Genomic DNA, 27391 nt, shown 5'->3' with positions numbered 1-27391 from the left:
AACGCTGCGTCACATCGCTTGTATCATGATACAATATTCAAATCTTCTTGCATAAGGAACAAGGCGGTTGATATTGCATAGCACGGCGCCCGTCAGCGCGGCCGGTTCGATCTAATGCTATGATCCAATCGAACATGTTTATGACAGATGCTGTTTGAACGAATTACATGTGTAATGCACTTTTAATTCACTTTTTATTATTCAATGTTTAATTAAACACTGTTTTGTTTTTCTGTTATGTGATTAGTTATATAATTTGACAGGTTCATTACTATCTAAAGCTGTTTATTGTAAGCTTTATTGTAATATGCATAAGCTACAATGTTAGTATATATTTTAGTTCCACATTGCAAGCCAGTAACAATTCCATTGTCATTTGCATAAATATCTTAAACGCGTAAGTGCAAAATAAACTCCCAAAATTCTCCCAACGTAAGCTATTTCAAGCTTAGTTCTCGTATTATTTCAGCTCCGCAGTCATAAAGGCATTGGGTTTGGATTTCAGCTCACGTACGAACCTATACTCCGCGAAATACATTCTGTATAAAATACTTGAATAAGGATTGAGTGTTAGTGCGCTCCTTTCAGCTCGGGTCACTAGGGCAAGTCGCTGACGCCGTCTCCCCCCGCAGCCAGGCGCCCCGGCACCCTCCCTTGCGACTGCGACCAGTAACTAGCGACTAGTGACGTCACTGCGCCGCGACGCCCGCATAAAGTTCCAGCCTGTAACCGAGCCAACACACCGATCACTTAACTGCAGTTCTGGAGTGGTTCGCTGTTTTCTACTTTCGTTTTCAACCCAGTTTCACAGTTGTTATTGGGTTAAAGTAGCGAGATTACGCCTTTGGTCGAGACAGGGGTGTTCGTTTTAATTAAAAAGGTTGCTGTTGCTGATGGACTTGTAGAAGTTCGTGATCTTGACTTGAGTATTATGTCGATTTACAGAGATCGAGCGGGGAGCATTCGATAATCATGGAGTTGTCCGTATTTTAGTCCTTAAGGCCTCAGGGCTGATGTCTGTAAATGAAGTTCTAAGCGCTTCACCGTCACTAATTTATGCTAGCTGAGCATCACATGATTTCCGGGGGCCCCGCCACCTTTTTCCTTTCCCGACCTATATAGGTGTTATAGGTGTCTATGGGAGGTAGAGATCACATAACATCAGTAACCTTAGCACGAATATTTTGCGCTTAAGATAGAATTTTTAAACTTGAGGGGTGTATGTAAATTTGAAAACCGAACGTTTGTTTGTCAAAAAAATCCTTTTAAATTTTGCGCTATAGTTACAGTTTAAAAGTAAGTTATCAAATAAAATGAACATCTACGTTCCGTTTTCAAATTTACATACGTCAGTTTCGTTTAAGTATACCTATAGCGCGAATTATTCGTGCTATGGGTACAGGCGACCCATTTGCTCGTTTGCCGTTCTATGCTACAAACCACGCACTATATAAAATTGAAAAAAATCTCATTAATATTTTAATACGGTCGGCGGTAATGAGAGTGCGCCGGTAATGAATTATTGGGTCGTGTGGGTGTCGCTAACGACATTGGTTTGAAATCTAAACGCAACATGGAAGGGTTGCTAGCTCTTTCGGATCATAGTCCGATTGGATAAGACCACTTTTGTGTCTATTTTTGTCGCTATGCAGTATTGTAGTAGTATCGTATGGACCACGGAAAATTTCACTTAATCGTTGGCTTTCGTTGAGATATCGTACGTCTATCTCGTCTCATCATTCTGTATCATAAAACAGAAGATATAAGAAGCATGTTTAATAACATAAATAATGAAATCGAAATTTAATCTGGCCCAAATTCCCCACTATGGTGTAGACACCTTTAGATTCAGTTCACAAACGGTGCTAGCTAGAGATTACCCCAACGAACAAACTTACAAATGTAGAAACGTACAAACTTTACCCCTTTGTATAGTGTAGTTTGGATCGCTTGGATGTTTCTAACGACATTATTGATTGCCCGCGAGTTAATGCACCCTAAACGCGGCGACACTGGTGCACAGGTGTGTATTAAGGCGACAGAAATGGGGTGACGGGGCCTTACTATTATTATCACATAATGAAACGAATACACTATTATGAATGGCTTGTGGATGGAGTGATAGTATCTATTTCCATGTTTGTACATAATGCTGATTATAACTGAAATTAAATATAAAAATAATACAGTTAGAAAATAATAAATGATTATCTCAGGCAGCATATTGGCGTGTGTAATCCCCAATACGATCCCCAGTAACAAACTGGCTGGAATGTCTTAAACCGGAACACAAACTCGCACAATACTGCTTGGAGATAGAAATAGACATTGTAATTCACTCAGACTTCTACCGCGTACCAAATAAATGAATGAATACGCGACTGACAAAATTATCAACATTGTCAAACTTCCGTACATTAACATTGAAGGTTCCGTCCGTAACATCCGCATTGCTGTTTGTAACCTTATACTTACGTGGATATTAATGGTTGTATTTGTTTATTTCACTGCAAGCAATCATCGGTATTGAATTTGATATCAATGATTTTGTAATTGTTTTTTTTTCTGACTAATGGCAAATGTGAAATTCGATCTAGTTGTTCAAAATATATTAGAACTATGCAATTTGAACAATGTGTCAACGAAACATGACAATTGAATAGTTATATTCAAATCAAAATAATCAGTAAACATATTTTTACGTGAAATCCTGAATTAGGTTTTAATTGGAGAAAAGCCTTTTTAGTCACAGAAGGAGTACACTTGATTATTGAATAAAAGACAAAATACTAACATAAAATAGTATTTACTATCTTCGGCTCTAGTCTCAGCCATTGTTAAGTAATGCTTCCGAGCTTAAAAATAGACTACAATACTCAAGAATAATGTAACTTCCTACTATGATATTAGTTCCAGATATAATTACGTTCAAAGCAACAGACTCAATAATATTCATATCACAGTATACATAATGGCGGGCTTTCTTTTTACTATAACATTCGCGACATTGCTACAAATTTATTCCTAGAAAAAGGAATTAATTTATAAAATGAGATATGTGCAATGTATTATGGAGACGATTGACCGAAGTCTTGCGTTAATTGATGCAAAGCGACGTTTAATGAACCGAAGAAAACTGGGACGCGGTGTTATTGTTTGTTTCAGGTTTTGTTCTATTTTTTCAACAAGCGTTTGGTACTTTTAGTAATTCTGAATGTGGTAAATGTTGTATCTATCGGGTCCAGTAATGATTGTTCTTTAAGTATTTTAATAAAAATATAAAATACACCAATTACTTTATCACATTGCCTAATTTTGCATAACTAATCATAACTATTTATTTTTACACACATTAAAAACCTTTTATAAACCGCATAATTAGTCCGCTTGTACCACGTATAAAAGTTAAAAATAAAACCGTACAATCACTTACAATACCTACTCATGATTTGCTGCATTATGTTAATAACAATCTCGATCAACTCAATTTTGTGATCTAATTTTACTGCGATAATTTACTCGGAGTGCGGGGGGCGTGCCTCCACAGGTGGCACCCTCGATACGTGTCTTACATCCGGCTCACTTGCGGGTACTCCACACGATTGGGTTATAGATGCCGCGCAAATTGGCTGCGGTGTCTTGTACTACATTTATAATAATGCAGGTTTTATGTAAGAATTGAATGAAAATATGTATTTTTTTTTTCGTGAGGAAACCTGCACGTCTGATAAGTTCTCCATAGGAATTTCGAAGGTGTGTGGAGTCTACCAATCCGCACTAGGCCAGCGTGGTGGACTAAGGCCTAATCCCTCTCAGTAGTAGAGGAGGCCCGTGCTCAGCAGTGGGCAAATATATAATACAGGGCTGATATTATTATTATTATGTAGTTTTTTTGCCGAAATGCTTGCACCTACACAAAGTACGGGTCGATTGATGGCAAATGATCACTACCGAGATATGAGCGATGTATTGTGACAGGTGTTAAGAGAGTTTTTTGAAGGTGGAATGGTGATTTAGCACGCCGAGGCTATTGGATTTTAAGTAACTCTGATAATCACGAAATGTGGTCAAGCAAAGATGTGACTTTGTCTATTATACAATGGTGCCAAACTAGCCCAATAAACTGGCTATGTCTAGTTCAGGTACCCCCGGAAAATCTAGTTTTAAGGATATAATAGTTTTATTAAAAAATGTTTTAAATAGAATTATGTCTCTGTTACTCTACTTTTTCAATAAACGGTTATGTTTTAAAATAAAAAAAAATAGCCTAGGCCCCCCATATATGGATTTATATGGACCTCTGTCGTCCGAAATACACTGATTTATAATTATTATATGGTATAGAGTGTAGGTAAAATGGGTAACCACGTGACTACAATGAGATCATGTTTATATCCTCAAAACAGAAGTGCAAATACTGCACTCACATTTCACCATCCATCCCATTACATAATAGGTGCCGTAATAGGTGCAAACATGTCGCCATATCAGGCATTAACTTAAATCCAAGTGTATTGGTGGTTCTTTCATAAACCACACTTTTAATATAGAAATCATTTTGTTCTGATGGGTCTTCATTTTACGCTTTGCTGCGTTCAGGCGTTTCTTTACGTGGTCGATGCGGTCTCGTCTCTCAACCGTGATATTATCTTGGAAAAAAGTAACCACAAAATGTAATCTAATGACTTGTCAGCAGTAAAATGATTCGTCACATAAAAAAAACCTGCTGGTCGAACGTTTATTACAATAAAAAAAAATGTTTTCGCTACGCATGTATTGAAAAATGTATATTGCTTCATACTTCTCGTCAGCTATTTATAATTCGATAATCATTATGTGAATTTCATAATGAAATAGTAATATTCATTATAAGTTTTAGAATTTTTTTATCTATTTATTTTGTCTACTTTTGCATTTACAATAAGTGTAGAAAATAATCTATACTATTATATAAAGCTGAAGAGTTTGTTTGTTTGTTTGTTTGTTTGAACGCGCTAATCTCAGGAACTACCGGTCCAAACCGAAAAATTCTTTTTACGTTGGATAGCCCTTTGTTCGTGGAGTGCTATAGGCTATATATCATCACGCTATACCCAATAGGAGCGGGGCAGTAATGGCTAATCTCAGAAACTACCGGTCCAAACTGAAAAATTCTTTTTGCGTTGGATAGCCCTTTGTTCGTGGAGTGCTATAGGCTATATATCATCACGCTATACCCAATAGGAGCGGGGCAGTAATGGCTAATCTCAGGAACTACCGGTCCAAACTGAAAAATTCTTTTTGCGTTGGATAGCCCTTTGTTCGTTGAGTGCTATAGGCTATATATCATCACGCTATACCCAATAGGAGCGGAGCAGTAATGGCTAATCTCAGGAACTACCGATTCGAACTGAAAACATATTTTTTTGTTGAATAGTCCTTTGTTTGTGGAGTGCTCAAAGTTATATATCATCATGCTATGACCAATAGGAGCGGAGCAGTAATGGCTAATCTTAGGAACTACCGGTTTCAACCAAAAAAATAGTTTTTGTGTTAGATAGCCCTTTATTTGTGGACCGCTATAAGCTATATATCATCACGCTATGACCAATAGGAGCGGAGCAGTAATGGCTAATCTCAGGAACTACCGGTTTGAACTGAAAAAATCTTTTTGTGTTGGATAGCCCTTTGTTCCTGGAGTGCTATAGGCTATATATCATCACGCTATGACCAATAGGAGCGGAGCAGTAATGAAATATGTTGCAAAAACGGGGAAAATTATGAGTTTTGAGAGCTGCCGTTGCCTGCGCTGCGTAAACGGTTAAAGTTATGCAACAATGATGTATGACGGGATTGTTTCACTTAAAAAGTTCTAAATAATATAACAAAGTCCCCGCTGCATCTGTCTGTTACGTGTTAAACTCAAAAACTACCCAACGTATTAAGATGAAATTTGGTATGGAGACAGTTTGAGACCCTGGGAAGAACATAGGCTCCCGGGAAACTACTATTTTTATAACGGAAAACTTTAGCTTGAAAAACTTTATAACGCGGGCGGAGCCGCGAGCAAAAGCTAGTTATAAGATAAACTCAGTATAATAAATTATATATTAATGAATATATGTGTTAATACTCACTATATTACTAATATATAAAGCTGAAGAGTTTGTTTGTTTAAAGTGCTCAATCTCAAGAACTACTAAACCGATTTTGATTTAATTTTCACTAATAGGAAGCTACATTACTCCTGAGTATTATAGGCTATGTTTTATCCTGGAAAAACTTTTTCACGTGAGTGGAACTGCAGACAAAAGTTAGTTTCTATAAAAGTCGCATACCGAAATATATATATCAATTTCTTGTACGTTACATAATAGTAGCACTCTTATTGTGTACCCCCTGTATAATGCCTTCCGAGTCAAATTTTCGTTCCATTCTATTTACAATGAATATTTAAAAAAGGACTACAAGTTCCGATGTTGACGTATTAAAATAATGATTTATTAAGCAGTTGGTCATGCAGGCTGATAATATTACACCGTATTAGTGTTGATATAAAAATGTTATATTTTACGTAAGCAACCGAAACAAATTGCTCACATTAATAGTCCACCAGTAAGTTTACGAGAAATATATTTTTGCATTCCGCCCTTCCATATTTTTTGCGTTTATTCCATTCAGAATGGTTATTAGTTTGAGAGTCTTGGACCATAGTATAGAGGAAAAAAGTAATAGAGTTGTGTTGATGCTTGATTTTTATATAGTTATCGGCGATTATATATATAAGTTTATCTATACATATTATAAAACAAAGTCCCCTTTTCTGCCTATCTATATGTTATCGATTTTCTCAAAATTTACTGAACTGATTTTTATGAAATTAAGTATGGAGATAGTTTAAGACCCTGGGAAGGTAATAGACTACTTTCTATCCCGGGAAAATATATAGCGGGACCTTTAACCCGGAAAACTACTTCACGCAGGCGAAGCCGCGAGCCAAAATTAGTTTGTTTATAAAAGACACTGCTGGCCAATGAATAAACAGTTTACTTTCAATGATACCTTCAAATTTATGAGAAAAAGTATCTTTTTTCCTATACATTCAACATTTACACAGTAAGACACTTGTTGGTTACTGTTAGAAAACCACTGAACGATGTAATGTATTTTGAACCACAGAATGGTCTAACAAATTCATAATAATTGAACTTTCACAAATCATTTGTCTAAAGAATCGTGTTAACCCTACAAATCTTTCCCACTTATCGCCAGTCTTCGGGCTAACCTCCATAACGCCGTAACAGCGGGAATTATCTAAAATCCGATCAAAGCCACGTCCGCCCGCTAGTTAAATCCATAATTCAACATCGTGGCGGTCGGTCAGCTGGTATTAACTCAGGTAACAGGTACTCGGCACAAAAACATCGCACACGACTCGACGTCGCGTCGCCTTGACGTAAAAACCGAGCCTTATAAAACCGGAGTGGTTATTCCGAAAATCGAAGTTGGAGAGATTAGCTATCATATTTGCGTAAACGAATGTAACGATATTTAAATAAATAAAATGCCATATTCATCACATAGGCCGACATAATAACGCTTATGATAAGTCAAGGTACATGAGAATATTTAATTATTACTCCAATTAAATCGCTTATATAACTACAGACATTTTATATTGGACATAAAATAAATGAAAGAGTACAAAGTAAACAAAGAAAATAACTCGGGCTGGTAGGAAAGAAGAAATAAAAAGGTGTATATAATCTTAATAAAAATAAAGGGAAGAACGCGTCGCCATCCTCAACGGTGAGGACTGTAAAGGCCCTAACCTAGTTAAGCTGTCAGCTTTTCACTAGCTACCTAAGTGATGACTACCCGAAGACGAAAGGCAGAAAGACTCTGCGCGTTTTTTAAATAAGTTTTTTATTTAAATATCCAGCGAGTAACACATTTGTCTTTTCCTAATTAATTTGCATCAGAAAGTGGCTATAAAAGATACTGTTATACTATGTTTTTTTATTGCTTAGAATGAGTAGTTCATGCTCTCTATATCCAAAACAAAATGCGAAAATACTCTTTCGAGTTTCGGAATAGGCACTCAGGTACGGATACACGGATTATTGGGTGTACCACTTAGATTTACAATGGTGCAGTTTTTGTCTTGGACCGCTTTTTTGCTTGCCTGACCCAACCCTGATCACTCTTTCATTTGTGTGATAACCAAATATGAACACACAGCACACAGCGTTTTATGTTACTTAACAATACTTTGTTATTATTAAATACGTGTTTAATAGTATTCTGGTCTACAAGAAATGCCGTTTAGTTTGATGATTGTCATTTGCTAAAAATGCTCCTATATTTTCACCCGCTTTTGGACTTCACCCGTTTGGGACTTTTGAGGAAAATAAGGGATTTCTCGAGTCCTCGGCAATGTAACCGACCGTAGTTACAAATATAATTTGCTATTTTAAAGCTAGCGCTCTACTTCTGTGAAGCTGTAATTACCATTTTAGTAAAGCCATTCCATTTTTCTTCCCGACAAAAGTATATAGCATCGAAGCTTAGTATGTAACTGTTTCATACCGCAAGAAAGTTGCAACTTATACGTTACAGTAAATGGAGGTATTGCTTATTCAACCTGTTACTCCCGTAATACCTGGGTACTGATCTTTTTCCAATTCACACAGTGCTTCAAAACGGTATCTTATTCTTCGTATAGTAAACAATCGTATTGTTTATCTATCCTTGTCTCTCCAACCTTAAACTTATTGTCTCGTTCAGTTCCCGTATTATGAATGTAGCCGTAATGAGAGCTTAATTGTAAACAGTCTCGACTTTCCCAAGATATTGTTTCATTGACCCCGATCGTGTTTTTTTTTCTTGAATAATTGTTAATTACGTAATTGTGTTGCAACTTTTTGGTATCAGTGGTTGGCCTCGGCGAATTCAGGGTCGCCGAGCGGGCGAGAGTTTACGATTGTGGTATCGTAAAGAATTTGTCAGCCATTGTTATTATCTGGAATACTGCCGCTGCTTTAGACGATAATCATAGTTCTAATACATGGGATTGGATTTTCACAGAAACTATTGAAGTAAGGCGGGTCGTGCGTTTCTGCAATATGTTTGTAAACGCGTATAGCTTTGACATTGCTGTGGAATATGGCCAGATGAAGGAAGGAATTTAGATGAAACAGATCTTTTTTAATTGCCGACCATTCTAACAACATGAGTTGGTAGATTTCACGTACCTTTGACATTGATTTTATGGTGAACAGTTTCTCACGATGTTCGCTTTTAATATACGAATAAAACTTGACAATGAATAGCCACATAATACCAAAAATCAGAAGGATTTTCTCTGGGAATGAATACGACGCCATAATTGGGCTCCTTGTTCTATTTTGATACAACATTATGCATTATTAAGTTAACATTACGTGGTTTACATCAAACATTGTAGTCAGTCTCATAGTAAATGATGAGAATATTTTTATGAATCGATAGCGTGACCATTGTCTTAACACATCACGATATTTGCATTAAATTTTTATACTTCAAGGTAACGCGCGCCGCGAAGTAAACGCAATATATAAAAGATGGCCTTTTAATATAGGTTAATTTCATAAGGCGCTGGTTAATACTGTTATTTGCCGCACATCAACTTTGCCGTCAAATTGACAGACTGCGAGTCGACCTTGTCACCGTCGCTATTACCTGCGGCCTTATTAGGATGAGTGGAAACACACGGGATAGCATTTTGTTGACACTCGCAGCGGTTTGCGTTTTGCGGTAACGTTGATTCTACATAAATGTCATTACTCATTTGTTTGTTGTAGAGGTGAAAATATTGTCATTAGAAGAGAGATTGTTTGGTTCTTGACACGAAGTATAGATTTACGTCATCTGTTATTGTAATAACAAGTATAATTGTGACTTATGGGTAGCGAAGGGAAAATACCAAATTGTTTTTATATATATATATATATATATATATATATATATATATATATATATATATATATATATAATATTAAATTTACGGTATATATTGAAGGTTGAAAAGCTAATTGACTTAAGGGACATTTTTGTTCGACACTAAGTTGCATACATATTTAAAATCAGCATATTTTTCTATTTTTTTAACGTAGTTAAAATTTTTCCTATATAAATGTCGTTTATCTCAATTACCATTTTAACCGTCGATATCTATGTAAAATAAATCCAACTCTGCAAATAAAAGACAACAAAAACAAGAAGTTTATGTATTAAAACTTGCAATTCATAATTTTATAATTTGATTAATCAATTAACGCCAATTCATAATTTCCTGTTACAATCATCGTAAAAACCATTTATCACAACGATTATCGTTTTGTAATTAATTGATTGCTACGAATTAAAAATCAATTTGCCATTCCAGTTACTCTCCCATCTAGAATTGCTGATAATTGTGTTAGTAGATAATTTAAAATACGAGGATTAAGGTTAATAACCATTATCACTAAAGATACTGTGACCTTGCAGGTGTTCATTATTAAACGTTTTTTTAAATGATTGTCCAAATTCCCGCTTATATTTCGATAGCTGTGACGTGCATTTATGTTGGTTGCTCTTTTATTATTGTAATTAGTTTCATTATGGGTAGGTATCAACTATTTAGTTTATTAGGAATGCTTCTTTTTTTTATGAGCATTGCAACGCATCCCCACTACACCTGATAGTAAATGGAGTGGGGTCCAATAGAATGTCTACTGACGAGTAATGATTACCTCTTGGCAGTCAACACAATTATGCCGGCCTGTTGGAACCGGATATACAAAGGCTGATTCCGGAACGCGACACTCATGGGCCACCATAGCGGGTTTTAACACTTTGTGTACGGTGGTCGCTATCCGGACGGATATAAAATATATCCTACCACCAGTAAAATACAGCTGAATTTTCCCTGATGAACGATGTGGTAAACAACTGTAACTATTAACCGCAACTACAAAACCTACATAACCCACAGGGGACACATCACACAACGTTAAAGCAAGTATCCCGTTACGATTATAAATATCAATCAGTAACATGAAACCGCGCGGCTGTGGGCGGTAAATCCACCCGTGTGTTTATCGCACTGTATGGACCCGTACATAATACATTTGTGTTCTCGTGTTAAAGATATAAGTATATAACCAAAAGTTTTCGACACTGTTATTATTAAATATTTAGGTTTTTAAATTTTATTTACATTATAAGTCGTAATTTTTATTATTTTCGTGTATTTTAATCCGTAATTTTAAATAACAGATTTGCCCGTTTCCCATAACAATAATTAAACTCGGTATTTCTTCAATAATCAATGGTTAATGATCAACTATTTATTAATCGTTATTATTGTAATAAAGTTTTATAGATAAAAGGTTTAAAATTGTATACAAAATTGACTTCAAAAATGCAATATGCCAAGTTATTAATCCAATGATACTATCGGAATTTATATTACTGCCAAGGGACCTCGGTAAATGAGCAATATTTGTATACGAGTAGTTATTTGTAATTTTTGTACATAATTTTATTCAAAATTCATCATAATACTAGTGGTCATTCAGTAAGCCATTTTACACACATTTTATTTTTCTGTATTTCAATGAGCTTTAATTATGCCAAATCTCAAACACATCCATACGCCCAATGTGGTGAAAAGTGGTATAAAGTTTGTTCTTCAAGTATTAATATATAGATTAGAGTAATATTTCATTTTATAAACTACAAGCTTCTCTCTGTTTATAAAAGTAGAAGAAAATATAACGCAAGACACAGACCGTTTCAAGGGCCTGTCACTTGAAAGATGACATGTGCCAGATGCTGTGTAGTGTCAGTGAAGCGTGATTGAAACCTGAACCGCTCTTAAACTAAACAGTTGTCTTCGCAGTCGTTTAACAGGAACACTTTCAAAACACAAGCGTGGAAAAGTAGAAATAATAAAAACATTAAAATGTGGGTAATTTGAACCCTTACTGTTGCATTTTTTCGTTATGGCTTCCATAGGCAATTGTAGGTATATTTACTTTAATAACGTTTCGAAATAATGCCATTCTATTTAGCTTTTTGATATGTTATGGTAAAATATTGCCAAAATGGTCGATCGAGAGGTTAAAATAATTTTAATTAATTCGGTTTGGTGACGATTTGTTTGGGTTCATACATTACAGTAATAATGCATATGTTTAATGTGTTTTTAATAGTAGTAGCCTAATTGGGCAGCAAATAAGCAATGTGGCACTGATGGTAAGTAGCCATCGTTACCCACTTCTTCTTCTTGATTATATTCTTCATCTTTGAAAGTCGCGTCCCCCTCGACATCTCTGAGGGAGTTGATGACGAGCTGTATCGAAGCCCTCCTGTCATCGGCTTTCCTCAGGGCAGTGGTAATAAGAAGTCCTATTATTCTTTTTATTTGATCAGACCAACGGAAAGATGCTCGCCCACGTGGTGTTGCACCGTCTACTTTCCCTACAAACAGCAGTTTATTGAAGTTTTCTGGTTGTCTTCGAGCGATGTGGCCAAAATAACTTAGGATTCCTTGGCAGCATACTGTGGAGAGGCTAGTCGTTACCCACAAACATCCACAATACCAAAAACATTTGAGTGTGTTGTCTAATGACATCCCACCACCGACTTCAATAAAGATCGCGATCTCTTTTTCGATCCGTAGCGAAAATTTACCATTCAGAATAGTCGTGTTTACATCAATTAACTTATTTAGATTGGTTTGTTCTCGGTATCGGATCGATGATTAAGAAGATTCGTTCATTAAAAACGGCCGGAAAGAGCAATAAGAGCTGATTTGGATCCTCGGTAATCTCAGTAAAAACAACACAACAGCAATGTGTTACATTAGCTTATGAGAGTAGTATTCAATATTGTTATATTTAATAACTGGTCTGTACCCTTTAAAATTTCAATAATATTTGCATAAACCAACAAAATGCCAGTAACCTCTTTCGTTTCAATATGCGATGCAGCAAACATGGCGCTTGATTACTGACGGGATCGGCACGTGTGCGTTCCGGGTGTAACGGTTGAGCCGGCACCAAAAAGTCGTGGATGATAGTTCGGAGTTACCGGAACACCGAAGTTGAATGGAAAACGAAACGCCTTTAATCATAACGTCCCGATCGAAAAGAGCATTTCAGAATATGCAGACGTTGATGCTTATACTCACGCGTGTATCTTCGAAAGAGATAGACATGTACATCCTCAACATCCAAATTTTGGTTAATTATTTTCTGTTGCGTAATGCGAATACGGGAGGACCTGCACTGGAGTACTTATACGATATTTTTATTTACGATCTGAGCATAGAGACCTTATCGATTTCAAAGTACATTTGCCACTAGACCATTATGACGATAATAGCAACGGGTACAAGTAGACATGATTTGTAAAGTACTCTAGAACAACGGATATCCTTCCCGCCTGCCAGCTCGCAGGTCGATAGTTACCATTATCCTGCACAATGCATAGAACAATAAGTCTCGCAAAAATCAACCTTCCATTGTTTTTGCTCTCTCGCAGACAGACGGCGCTTTTCATCGAAACTGCTTGAGCTGTTTCAATTATGCTCTTGTCTGGAGTAGTTCGCGTAGGCGTTTTTTGGGTGGTAGTTTCATAGACGATGGATTTAATATGTGTTCAACTGGGCCGACTCGATGGTACGATAACATGTTTTTTTTTAGTAGGGTTTTCAGAATGCATTAAGGGTTAAAAAATACAATATGGAGGATCTTTAAAAAAATATACTATTTATTACCGAATAAATAAAAAAAAGTGCCCTGTATTGTACCTTGGACTCTTAATCTCCACAGTTTACAGCCCACGCAAGACTAATAGGTGACCTATGTTAATTATATCAACTTGGTAAACAAGAACAAGGTACATAAGTAGTTAATTAGTTGATCCTAATTAATAACGGCCTCCAGACATTCAACGACATGACCTAATCATTACATTGTACTAATTCCTCAGTTAAGATGGCTAACAATGACCTCTAAGATTTGAACTGGATTCAGGGGTGAAAAGTGCTTCAAGTACACAGCAATCACATCATGTGAAGTAATCCGTGGTGGCCCAATGAGTAGATCCGGTATATCTTTTATACGTTCTTGACAAAGTGACCCCTCTGCACTTGATAATAAGTGGAATAAGATTGAGATAGTCGACGGAAGAGAGATGATTACGTTACTTACAGCCCAGTCACCAAAATTAGGCCGCCTGTGTAAGTTATACACAATAAACAGGCTGATCCCGGTACCCAACACACTTCCATGGGCCGCTATAGCGGGCTTTACTTCTTGTGACGGTGGTCGCTATCCTTGCGGATACAAACATTCTAGCTTCAGCCAGACAGATCGACAATGTTGTAAATCGTTGATGGTTGTCGCGGCTGCTTTTGGTTTAACCTATATTTGGACTGCGCTCTAGTTGTTCATCGCTTGCCCGTGGCTAAATAATAACATAAATAACGAATAAATTTCATAACACCCAGACCTGGAAACTGCATTGTTAGCTCATCAAATGTTTGATCCAATCACCTCTTCACAAATATATAAATTATGAATATGGTAACAGCCCATCGCGATGCTGTGGGCGTGCGGCGGTCGTTGGTCGACGTTTCTATAAATAGTTTTCGCAGAGATGAAGCATGCCTATTAATCGCTTCTCAGAAGTTCGCCATTCTGCTACAATTACCAGTTGTCGCCAACATTTAGGTCAGTACCCAATTCCAAACCGAGCTTGAGTTTCAACGTTTACAGGAAATGACTGTAAGTTGATACTGCGTTATTCATTAGGCGTCTAATTTATGAATTGCCTTTTGGTTCAGAAAAAACGTGCTAATGTGCATACACGATTATTACTGAAGTGCTAATAATGAGCGTCACACCAACCACTATTTCCCAGTTTAAATTAACAAGTGATAATTCACCTACAATATTGCTATATTGGCATATTTGATCGTTGAACCGATTTGATATTATACGTAAAAACAGGTTGCATACTGGAAAATAAAGTATGTTTTTAAAAACAAAAAGTTTATCCACGCATACTACCATATTAACCTGAATACTTACAAATCAACTAAGCACTTCAACAGCAAATGACCCGAAATACTTAGGTATTAAATATTATGACCTAAAATGCTAATTACTCAGGCTCAAGCCATCGATCAAGCATCTCAAAGCTTGTAAACTCTATCATGCCACGTGTAACGGGCGTGACGGACTGAATGCCCCCTTTGGGTATGCGTTATTAACGCTTCGGGCTGGCAGAATGGACGGCAGTCGCTTTGATGGATCGTGTTGCGTTGCACCGTGGCGACCACTGGACTGGCTCAAATTGGATGATACACGAGATGATCACGTATTGGAAATCGTTTATGTTGCGTCGTAAACAGCAGATGTTGCACAAATTGTGTGTGTTGTATTTGGTTAAGTTGGTTTTTGCTATGATATGTTGACTGACTTCGATGGGGGCATGGATTAAAAGCTAGATTCGCGCACGGATACGAAGACAGACGTAAACCGCCTTTGTTTCGAATTTGTGAAGTTAAGAAGTGTGTCTGACCTAGATGCACCTCCCTTTATCCATTTTGGATGTTTATATTCGTATCTGCTTTGATTTTCGTGAATTCAAAGCATGGTAAGCTATGGGGTTGGCATATCTTTGATGGAAAAAAAACCCTGGACTAAATAAACAGAAAAAAAACAACGTAAAGAATAATAAGTTTTGTTGAAAAAGTATGTACATAATGTGTTTTACAGTTAAAAACAGTGGTGTAACAAAACAAATTTTTAAAAACAAAAATAAAGTATTTACCAGGGGTACCCAAACTATGCCGTGCCTGTACCTTGGGATGCCATTAATCACAATACTTTCTCTAATCTCTTATAGTCCTTCTTATTTGACATTATAACCTCTAATTCGAATAATCATAACAACTCTATATTTAGTCGCATCAGACAGCCTTTGATCATCGAGATCCATAATTAGGTAAAAATACATCTCTTGCAAATTGTTAGGCGCCCCGCCACTTGCGTCATCCGGCTGGCTTGTAAAATTTGGACACAATGAGCTGCTCTTAACATTTTTCGGCCTTAATTGGATTATTTTTCTAGAATAAAAAAAAGTTGGATGTTTTGTTTAAGGCATATAAGACGCGCAGTTAGATTTTTTTTTGGTCATGTTTACTGTTTTCCGTAGCATCGTTGAACTTTCTTGATTGTGATTTCTAAATACTAGTCCGGGTAATGCCTATATTTGAAGCTAGAAATGATGGGTTAATATAATTAACTAGAAATCAATAGGAACGTAAAAATATACAAGGATCGAAGCTTTACATTCTTGGAGAGATGTTATTACTTATATACTTATTGCGTCTCTTCTTAACCTTTTGAAGATGTAGACTTGTGCTTAAGTATGTATTTAAAAACGTTCCCATCACACTTAAAATGTTGTTTCGTTTACAGTGCAGTCTACTATCATGACCTACTAAAGTTTCCACATCATTGTCCCCAGGTATACATAGCATTATTCAAGCCGCTGCGCGTCTCCCGCCGTCAGTTCCGACGCGTGCTGATGTGCATGCGCAACGTGCGCCATCTCAAGTGCCACGAGCTTTACGCGCACGAGAAGGTCACCAAAGTGGACAGCCTCTCTCTCGTGCTGTCCGGCAAGTGAGTGCCTGATCTTCCAATAGTTGTATTCCTGAGATCGTTTAAGCGTAGCGTGGAAAAGGAATTACGCAAATCGACATAACTATTCCAATTGTTTAGACATGTTTTTAATATCTTGCCAGTCGATATTTTCTTGAGGTTTTAATGTCGATGAAAAATGGTGGTAAGACCCCATATACCGTAAAAACTTGGCCATGTTACTAATAAAAATCTAGATCTTATTTGTTATAGTTAGGCTTGGGAAGGTGTTAGGATTGTTTATGCATAGATCGTCGAACGAGTTTCAATAAAACTTTGGTTCACAGTTATTAGGTACACTGATAGACTATTTTCCACACTACCTGTTAAGTGTGTAATACTACTGGTGGTTTATTTATAAATTGTTAACAAGTATTGAACAATTTTTATTACACTTTTTAGGGAATATAAGAATCGTGCTAATTCAGATCCCGCAGCTCGTGCTGTAGTTTCAGTTAACAGCTAACATATTAAATCCACGCGGAAGAAGCTTTATTTAGAAGTCAGTGTAAAATAATTTAAACAAAGATAGTAGTATGGTTTCTAAAGATGAATGTAGAATTCGTGAAAGGCACTGGCCACTGGACACACAATGTGCTCGTGTGGGCTTAAATTGTATTCATTTATTCTGACCAGCACGTGGCGAAGCCATTAAATAATTCTGTACATAATTTATCCATGTGTTAGGCCTATGTTACGTAACGATGTCATCACATATCTAAATAAAGTATCCACCGCATTTTTAACCAAATGTCTATTATTGTCCAATAGCCAATTAATAAATAATAATATATTAATAATAATAATTGGTCCCTTTTGCGTTTTCATATTCTCTATAAGTAAATAAACAAGATGATGGATTACTAATATACGAAAATTAAGGGAGGTTACCGCTTTGTCTATTTTAGTCGACAAAAGGCAGTAAGCTGATTGCTACTGTTTGTGGACAGATTTTACCATCAGACGAGTTCGTCGCTAGTATTATTTAACTGCGTAACTAAAACCCGTTTTGGAGATCGTAAAAAATATGATTAAAACGTATGTGCAATTCGGTCGTTGAAACTAACAAGCGTGGTGCCAATTATTGGTAATTTTTGTAAGATTAAACAAGTATTTGTGGAAACCTGACTGGGCGTGTCCAATCCTAGATTTCTATTTCATATTTCACAGAATACACTCGATGTATGTATACAGTTAGGTTAACTAGTTTTGCTGTACCTTTTAACACAATTTTTACCTGCTTTAATAACGCTGTATCTTAGATATTACTTGAGTCTGCTGATAACACATGAAACTATTAGTGGATTAATTATGAATAAATTTTGAATTTGTCTGTTATTTTAAATATGTATAGTCCTAAAATGTAAACGGAATTGTATCCTTTCTAGCAAATTAAATTTCAAGGACTCTGAGATATTTCTTACGATGCTATATTTTGTGACTCGAGTTCCTGTTGTTGCTGCTATTGTTGATGAGCAAGCGTTTACTCTCAAAGAAGCTAACTTCCTCTTACCATTCATCTTAAAAAACGTGGAAAATACAAACGTAGAAATTGCAGTGACGTTGAACGTTGATAAGCTGACAGTAAACATTGCATCAGCGTTCCGGGAACGTCTAATAAATAACAGTAAAGCTCACTTGCAAATGAGTGACAGCCGGAGAGATTCCACTGATAAAAAGCGGCAGGCTGATGTCATATGCGAAATGGTGACTAATCCGAGCACATGGCCGCGGCGGTGAAATATATTTCATTGGAATCGTATAATTTGTGGGCTTTAGTGATGGGGTTGGGTTGTTCAATTCGCTGTAAAAGGAGCGAAATAGAATTGAAATTCGATATTGATGGTGACGAACAACGAATAGCAGTGGCATCTTAGTTAATAGTTCATTCAAATCGTATACGTTTAATTGTTAAAGAGAGCAGCTGTTATTACTCCTACAAATAATATTTATTGTCGAATGACTAGCAAGCTACTAATCTTTGTCGGCTCTTTAGCGGCTAATTTATCTTCATAAAAAATTTACTGAAATTGAATTTGATCTACAGCATAATGGAGTAACCATGTCTTGTAGCTACAACGCGGAGTGTAGACCTCTGTTAGTTTTAAAAGACAAGGGATTATTGTATTAGGCCGTACATCCTCCGGCTCTAGCAGTAATCTAATTTCGACACTCGCGAGTCACGTCTGAAGTTCTCATCTTATTTACCACGCGGGATTTAGCGCGTAGATATCAATTTATTGCGACGGCATAGATATTGATTTCTTTTTATACATCTATTTGGTAAATGCTTTGAACTAAAGAACATGTAGGAACTGTATCTTTACGAATTTTGAATTGTTATTAAGTAAAAAATACGAATTCTCCCACAATATTCTGAGCGGTTTAAACCACGTTAAACTTCCTACAATACAAACCAAAATAGTATTACATAAACAAAAGCCTCGATACGAGAATCCAAATCATACCTATTGTTTCACCTTCGGCTATTGTGTTATTTGTGTAAGCGAATTCGTATTCGAGAATCTCTTAATACTCGCATCACTAGAGTGGTTATAAGATATCGCGCGAGTTGTTACGGTCAATGTGAGCCAGTGCTTTTTAATATTTTATTTAATGTCACTTGTTTTTGTCTTTTATATCTTTTATACCGAGTAAACATTGAGGTAATAAACATCGTTTAATGAGATTTCTTGTAGCAGATTATGCACCAAATGTTTTCTTTGAATTGAACTTTGATGGTTACCGGGAATGATTTGGATGTCTGCAAATCAAATTTTTTACACGAGATTTAAAAATCGGAAGAGTTAGTGCGTGCTTCATATACTCTTATCTGTTTTATAAAATTCTCGACGTGATCTTAATTTAAGGTTAGGACTATACTGTGTCTCAGATGTATTTATTTAAACCAAAGCTCTTCCAAAAATGTTGCCATTTATTGACCTCATTGAATTTATTATCCACCCTTAGCTTTACTGATTTTACCGACTTAATATAAAAAAATATTATCGTAAAATACGAAAAAAATATACGCTGGAACCCTCATATCATCGGTATTTCCAGCATTATGCGTTGTTTGTATTCCACGGAGCGGGAGCTTGCCTTGCGCTTAGAAAATATAACCCCGGTGGATAGCCCATCGACCTAATGAGATTCCCTCTACGTAAGCGTGTCGAGATTTTTGTAAATGTCTAGACGAAACCTATCATATTTATGCACCTGAATAATTTAAATAAGTTCATGGCCAGATGGTAGGCGTTATGTCTGTCTATAAGCAAAAACTGGTTAAATTAGAAAAAATATTGCATGAAGTTTCACTGATCTCGTTACTCGAATAAAATATTAAATCCCATTTAATGTGAATTATTGAATGTGCTAAGTTATTCAAATCGCAGCACAATATTTATTTAAAGTTGGAACTAAACACATCTAGAACCTATCGAAAACACGATGCGAAAGACCTACCAAGTTGGTCCCATATAATTTGTTCATGTCTTGACAAGAACATAACAAATTGAAAAATAACACGTCATGTAGAATTTAACTAAAAAATTACGTGTTTAGAGAAAATAATATTTAGAATAGAAATATAATTTTGTTTATTTAATTAAGTTACAGATGTATCGAAACAATAAACGATCGTGATTCCTGCGAACGACTCAAGGTCTCACGATATTGTTCATTGTTTTAACTAATTTAAAATTGCCTTTTATTAAACAATGTAACAAACATTAATTGTTTATTGTAAAGATTACCTGTAAGTGACTGTTAATTGGAATCGATTGTTTTCTTTCGTTCATTCTGGCCATTAAGTACTGGACATTATGAAGATCAATGTTTAATAAATTGGATAACTTATGCTCGCAATACTTGGCAGTACTTTTCGGTTGGTGTTGCTACTGCGGCACATTTCATGAACAAAATGGTGCCGACTCCGCCCCTTACAATAGTGATATGCTAGTACCGAAAATTTTGTATCGACATCGAAGAATTAAGAGAGACAAACAAGCCCCAAAAAGATCAAATACGAAAGGGGTTAGGAACTACCATAATATAAATATAACAAATCATAATGTAAACAAACAAACTGAAACTGATTTATAAGTAACAATTGTTAAACAAAGCAGTACCTGTTGTGACAAACATCCAGTTGTGTTTGATCTATATTTGTATGTTGCACTATTCCTTGCTAAAAATTTAAGTTACAGATTAAGATATTTATTTAATACATGATAAATGGAATAAGATAGCGTAGCCAGCAATTATTTGGTTGGTTTTATTTTATTTTATTATTATGCTCTTTGATCGAGAAACATAACTATGGTTCAGCAAACTAAAATCAATGACCGTAAAATGGTGGTTAAGATAATCAATTATAATAATTATTTGCAATAACAACAATATGATTATGTATCTATTTCCGTGCATGCAAAGGTTGCTCGAAACATAAGACCGCCAATTGTAAAATATATCTTACATTTCATCTTTATGTTGTTTCTTTTATGTTTATCTATTCTTTTATGTAACAATTTAATTTTATTCATAGCAATATATTAAAGTAATATTACTATTAGGTGAAGTATAATAATCATCACTATTTTACTTATCGGGAATATTGTTGGAAAACAGTTATCTTTACTCGCGTTAATTAAACGTGTGGTTTATGCATATCTTCTCAAAATGTAAAGAAATATGTATTTGGTGTAGGATTCCAATCACGTCGCTCAATATTCTCAATTCATTATGCCTTGGTTTTAAATTTTTGGTTATCTTAAAAAATATTCTAATTTCACTTAGTTTGTCCTTCTGAATAATACAATATTGATGTGTGCTCTAACATTCTTTCAAAGACAAAACCGTAACTGATAAACGGGCGTCTGTTAAAATATCGATATCAATAATTTCTAAACAAATCCACCCACCCATCCCTAAGCTCGTGTGTAAACAAACATAATGATTTTAATGTGTATAAATCACGCCTAAAAGGGTCCAAAGCTTAACAAACCAGATCCACATATCATTTTAATTGATAAAAACACATCCAAAAAGTAATTATACAAAGATATTTGCTAATTTTCGGTAAAAACAGTTACTAACCTATGAAAATATATTTCGGTCTTTCTTGCGTGAATTCGATTTGCATCCTTTCACACAACACTGAGTCATTTTCGAAACTTAACAAATACACTAATAAACACACTGAACAATTGAGAATATGATTATATTACTTTAAATTCAATATTTATGAAGATTTGTTTACATCGTCTGACACTACATGTACTTGCTGACTGGCCAGCATAAAATGGCGTTTCTGCCGCAAGGCGGTCCCAGTGTGTTGAAGTAAACGAAATAGTCCCATATGCGAAGAAAGCATTTATTTTTGTCTTTTTGTTGCGTTCCAAATAAGCTTTGAGTAAAAGAGATAGACATATATATTGACAATTCTGCGTCGATTTCCCTAACATAAATATAACTTATTCATATAGCTAACTTTTGAGGCCTGTCCTCTTTATATTTAGTCATTGGTTTAAATCGAATCATAATCTAGTATACGTCTCTGAAGTTATATACTTGTGTAGATTGAAGTAAATTGTTTGACGTATAATTACAAGAATGTAGACTTATTAGTTTATTTATGGAGGGATACAAAATAATATTTTTTTTAATACTTACTGCTAGAATTGCTGACAAACAGACTTATATCTCGTTAGATTCCCACCAATCAGGAAAAACTACAGCATCATCACCTACACTCCATAACAATGACAGTCAAACATTACCGTGTATCGCGAGCTAATGTCTTAGTTTTTTTAATGGTTAAAAGCAAAAGCTGGGTGCAAAGGCACGACGCAGTGCGTTGCGCAACCGTCGGCCCTGTTTGACCGCTTGCCGGCCTCTTTGCGGCGTGTGAAGGGTTGTGTCATTTGGTTTTTTCTTGATTTATTGATCTAGTGTGAGGTTGTGAAGCCAATGGAGTTGGGGTTCGATTTGCAGGTTGGGTGGTTTAAATCTGTGTATGGTTCGACTGTTTAGGTGCTCGGTATTGGAATTGTATCTAATGTTGATGTTGTGTGGCAAGTGGCTTTCACTCAAAACTTATAATTTGAAACGCACATTTTCAGCATTTAAGCATTTTGGGTCTGGATGTCGTGTGAACAACACTATAATTATTTATAGTTTTAATTTTACGTAACGCTTTGAAAATGTGACGATTCGATTTTTTATAATTATCCATTATTCAGTCCTAATATTACAACGCGTATATCTAATTAAATAATTCAAAATAGTCGGAGTGGCACTTTGGCAACACGACTTCGGCCGAAACTGCTCAATTTGGACAACTAAGCACCATTAGCCCGTTTGCATATTTAATGCTGTCCAAATCAGTGTATCGGCCCAACTAGGTGTTTTATGTTACGAAGCGTTTGTGGATTTATAAATTTCGTAATCTTACCTCCTCCTTTTCACATTTCTACCCCTCTTATTTCTCCTACACTCGCCCATATTATAGGAAGGTTTAGCTTTGCCAACACTTTGTTAATACGCTTCAACTTATAATATTATACAATCATTAATTATGTCAGTTACACCCGTATTCAGAAGCAATACTTTGAGGACTCGGAGTGCGCTCATATGCATGGGGTGGGCACTCGTTAATTTCATAGTTTTCATTGACTTTGTTTATCTGACAGCCTACTGCAGTAGTCGTATTGAAAGATTAACCAATCTCAGAGTCGAGATGCCAGAGTTAATGCCGAAAGCACTGTGAAACAGACTTTTAGCATTGCTCTGTACATGACACCAATGTTTGTAAATGCGGATGTTAGACTTGTCTCTTCATTTAAGATCCGAGTAGCCGTATTGTTGACATATCCTATAATGCTCAAACATTATCTATGAACTATTTTTCACGAGTGTCTTTGGTAAGCACCTTAACTAAAAACAGTAGTCACTAGTCAGTAGTTTTGTTAATGTGAAGTCGGTTGCACTTCCGTACCCAAGTCGTTAATTTGATTTGCAGCCGCGGTGTTTCCGCCACTAATTCCACTTTCCTTTACATTATACATTTTACCGATGAGTAATGTGCAGCGTGTTTGGGTGTGCGCCAACCTTAAGCCAGGGTTTTGGACTAGTTCACTACTGTATACTTGTATTGGTGTAACGTTTTGATTTAAAATACGTTGTGACTATAAAATATATTGTTCTGGATTGAAGATATCTCGAGGCGGTATTATACTATAGTATCTGTTGGCCGGTGTTCGAAGATTTGACTCCAATCACATAATATATGTTCGTACTGGCCAGTTTTTTTATACTTACTTGAAATCAAAATTTAAATTATTACATAATATATTTCTCATCTAAATACTATTTCAAAATAAGATTTTATTCCAAGTTTTATCGTTACCAACATCATCTTTATCGATCTAGTTGGGAACTGTCTTATTATTTACTATTAGTAAGTTTTTTCGTGCCCTGGATGAGACACTTGCATTAAGTTTTTGTGATGAAAAATGATTCTAAGAATATTTATTTCACTGTTTTTTCCTAAGTTAGGTTGAAAATCAATATATGCCAAGCAATTCTCGTCATCCCCAGCTCTCACCACAATGGGGTTAGTAGTACTTGTTGCGAGTTCGGGGAGGAAATAGGAATGGTCGAGATGTTTGCCTCATGCAGAAATCTTTGCAGCGAATCCATCGTGGTTAACTGTAATACACATTCTTTCCTACTTATCCATGCTTGTGAAAAACTGAAAGAGACGAGCAAATTGTTCGCTTGATCAAAGGTTGTGACAATTAAAATAGCCATCTAACAATACAATCAAATCAAAGTGAATCTATCTTTATTGACAAATATGAGTGGATCTGAGTCTATCTCAAAGAATTTCAGTCAAGTATGCAGGAGATATTATGTGTGTAAAAGTATGTGCGCAATACACTGGTCCACTCTCTGTTCTTTCAGGCTCATAGCCCGGTGAGATAGCAATCCGACATGACCGGAGAGAAAGGATGTCCAGGACCAACTGCTTTACATGCTTTCTGAGGCATGTGGATATCACACCGTCAACTTGATGAATTCGAATAACTCGAATTCAAATTACTTTATTTCAGATATAAAAACTTAGTAACAATTATATTTGGTCCGACATAGGATTCGAACCCAGGAATTCAGCGCATATTCGAACTCGTTCCGCGTACGCATTACAACAAGCCAAGAAGGCAGTTAAAGAACAGACAGAGAATAGACTGGGAAATATAGACGTAATATAAACAATAGACATTCAAGTTAACATACTTTATTAGCATATTGCTTGATCATTATTACGTCTGGTTGAGCCCACATTACCAGTTATCGCCTTGGGCGCCGCAGCACGCATCATGCGGTAGGCAGCTGGCCCCCAATTTTGGCTACACAAATCGACCGTTTACAGTCGCTCCTTTTTTGACTTATTGAGGTCACTTCAATTCACAAAACACTTATTGGTACGGTTTATTTGGTAAAATGTTTTTATTTTGATTGGTATTATATCAGTAAATATCGATATAAAATAAACTGTTTTATAAGTCGCTGTAGTCCAATAATGCACATTAATCTTTAGAAGAAAAAAAAATGGGATTTTGCCAATAGCATAGCATATTTGATTTTGATACTCTTATTTCAAAATACACTTGGATTAATAAAATCTTTTTTTTTTTTTCTATTTGTAAAAATACCCTAAGATTTAGTACATAGATTGTTATCAAGGTCATGATGATAGACTTGTCATCTATCACATCACGTGATAGAGCTATTTTCTACGAAGCGCGGTTTTACTAGTTTCACTTCCACCCCTTCACTTTTACAAGCTTGAGCATAAAAAATAACAGAAATCAAAATTCCCGATAAACAGCTACCTTAGTAATTCATTCGGCGAAGGTAACCCTAGTAAGAACCCGTTGAAATGTATTCATTAAAAATGTTCCCCAATATAATGTTTATACGGCCGGCCTGGTGGAACTTTTAATTTACTCTCAGCTCACTTAATATATTTTTGTTGACTTTTATTTGCTTTTATCCAAGCCTCTCGGATTCAGACGTGTAATATTACCAGGCGGCGCGACTACGAAAAAACAATCTTGTCTATGTAAAGACAGAAATGTTACGAAATTGTCTGCGGCTGCTGTATTTTTTGATTGTCTATGATCTTAATGATTTCTTATGTTTACGCGAATGTTAGGCATTGAAATAAAACTATTTTTCGGATTATAACGTGGTTTTAAATATATTGAAATTTTCTCCCGACGTTGCGCGACTTGCAGCGTTCGTCTTGTGATGTAGGTGGCCTCAGGTATTGTTTGACTTTGACTTTTTTTATTACTTTCATTTGCGACGGCTCATCCGGTGCACAATTACTTTTCTTTCTATCTCAATATTTTACTTAAGTCTCGTCCATATTTGATTCCCCGTAGAATATCACACAGTGAAGGCTAACCCCTAAGCATGTTATAAATAACATAAAAAACATTACAGTTGATGCGGTATTATGTTTATAGTCAGTCGTAACGCTTACTTTCAGGCGAGCAACTTGCTAGTCTAATTCACATAAAATACAGTATCGTCTAAATAAGTCTTGATAGTTGTAGACATTCAGGAATAGGTTACAGTAGGTACCTACAATCCATTTTATTCGCCTTACGATAGCCAAGGGGATACGCCAATGTAATCTGCGAGTAAACCTAAGCACATATATTCCTTTTATCCGAGATTCCATTAACTTGCAAACAAATAGACTTGCGTAACACCGGATTTTTCTCCGTCATACATTTCCCTAGAAATAATGCTTCATCCGATATGCAACGTCGCGGGACGCGTATAGCTATGTTTGTGTATATATTACGTGCCCTGAATCCTCAAATTATTTACCGTAATGCTTTTCCTTTTTCTTATAACTAATAAGTATAATAATAGTTTGCTATTTTGTGAACGTTATTGTTACAAGTAAATGCATAAACTACTGAATAGATGACCAGAAACTTTTTCTCTATTGACGTCATGTGTATTTTTGCTTGTCAGCCTACAATATACTGTACCACTACCTGGCCACGTGGTTATAAATAGGGAAATTCCAAGTTCTGTGTAAATTTTCTCTCTATTCGCGTATATTGATCTAATTACGAGTAGTCATTGCTGTATGGGGTTCGATTTCTAAACTGAACAATCATATTTATCATTAAAAATGATGAGATCTGTTCTTTATTGAAATTGATCCCGGATATGAAAATAAACTTCACCTCTCCCATTGTAGGTAATATATTCGACGAATTCTTGTCAACTAAAACCTCTGCCTACCTTTTCGCGAACAAGCGCTCGAGCTTATTATGTTTCATATCAGTATATTGTGATCGAAATAATCGAGGCTTTATTACACGGGCAGGTCTCGGCCACACCCTTGATTAATCACATCGTGTGCTTTACACGTCGATTTTAAAGTAAATAAAAGCCTACGAGGGTCAAGGGCTCTGATGCTTCGGTGCGATTGGGGCTGTTTCTATGTAAAATTTTAGTATAGGAATTGATGGAGCGGGTGTTTCAAATATCCATTATTTAGAATAGTTGATCGATAGGTTCGCCACCTATCACATTATGGAAGGAAGCAGATGGCGAAAAGAGAGTAATCTGGTTGC

At 35.9% G+C, this 27391-nt stretch overlaps 1 protein-coding gene across 2 annotated transcripts in view; it reads left to right on the top strand.

Annotated features, from left to right (window-relative positions):
• Positions 1 to 27391, top strand: part of LOC115442032 (blood vessel epicardial substance) — a 54638-nt gene that overhangs the window by 5525 nt on the left and 21722 nt on the right. For both annotated transcript variants that reach the window (XR_003938514.2, XM_030166986.2), the window contains exon 2: positions 16549 to 16706. Coding sequence is in view for 1 of the 2 variants with exons in the window: in XM_030166986.2 (XP_030022846.2) it covers positions 16549 to 16706 (158 nt within the window). In the remaining variant the exon portion in view is untranslated. The remainder of the gene's footprint in view (positions 1 to 16548; positions 16707 to 27391) is intronic.

This window comes from Manduca sexta, chromosome 19 (assembly GCF_014839805.1).
Source record: "Manduca sexta isolate Smith_Timp_Sample1 chromosome 19, JHU_Msex_v1.0, whole genome shotgun sequence".
NCBI classification, from domain to species: domain Eukaryota; kingdom Metazoa; phylum Arthropoda; class Insecta; order Lepidoptera; family Sphingidae; genus Manduca; species Manduca sexta.
The sequence above is the reverse complement of the archived record's forward strand: the minus strand, read 5'-3'. Positions and strand labels throughout refer to the sequence as shown.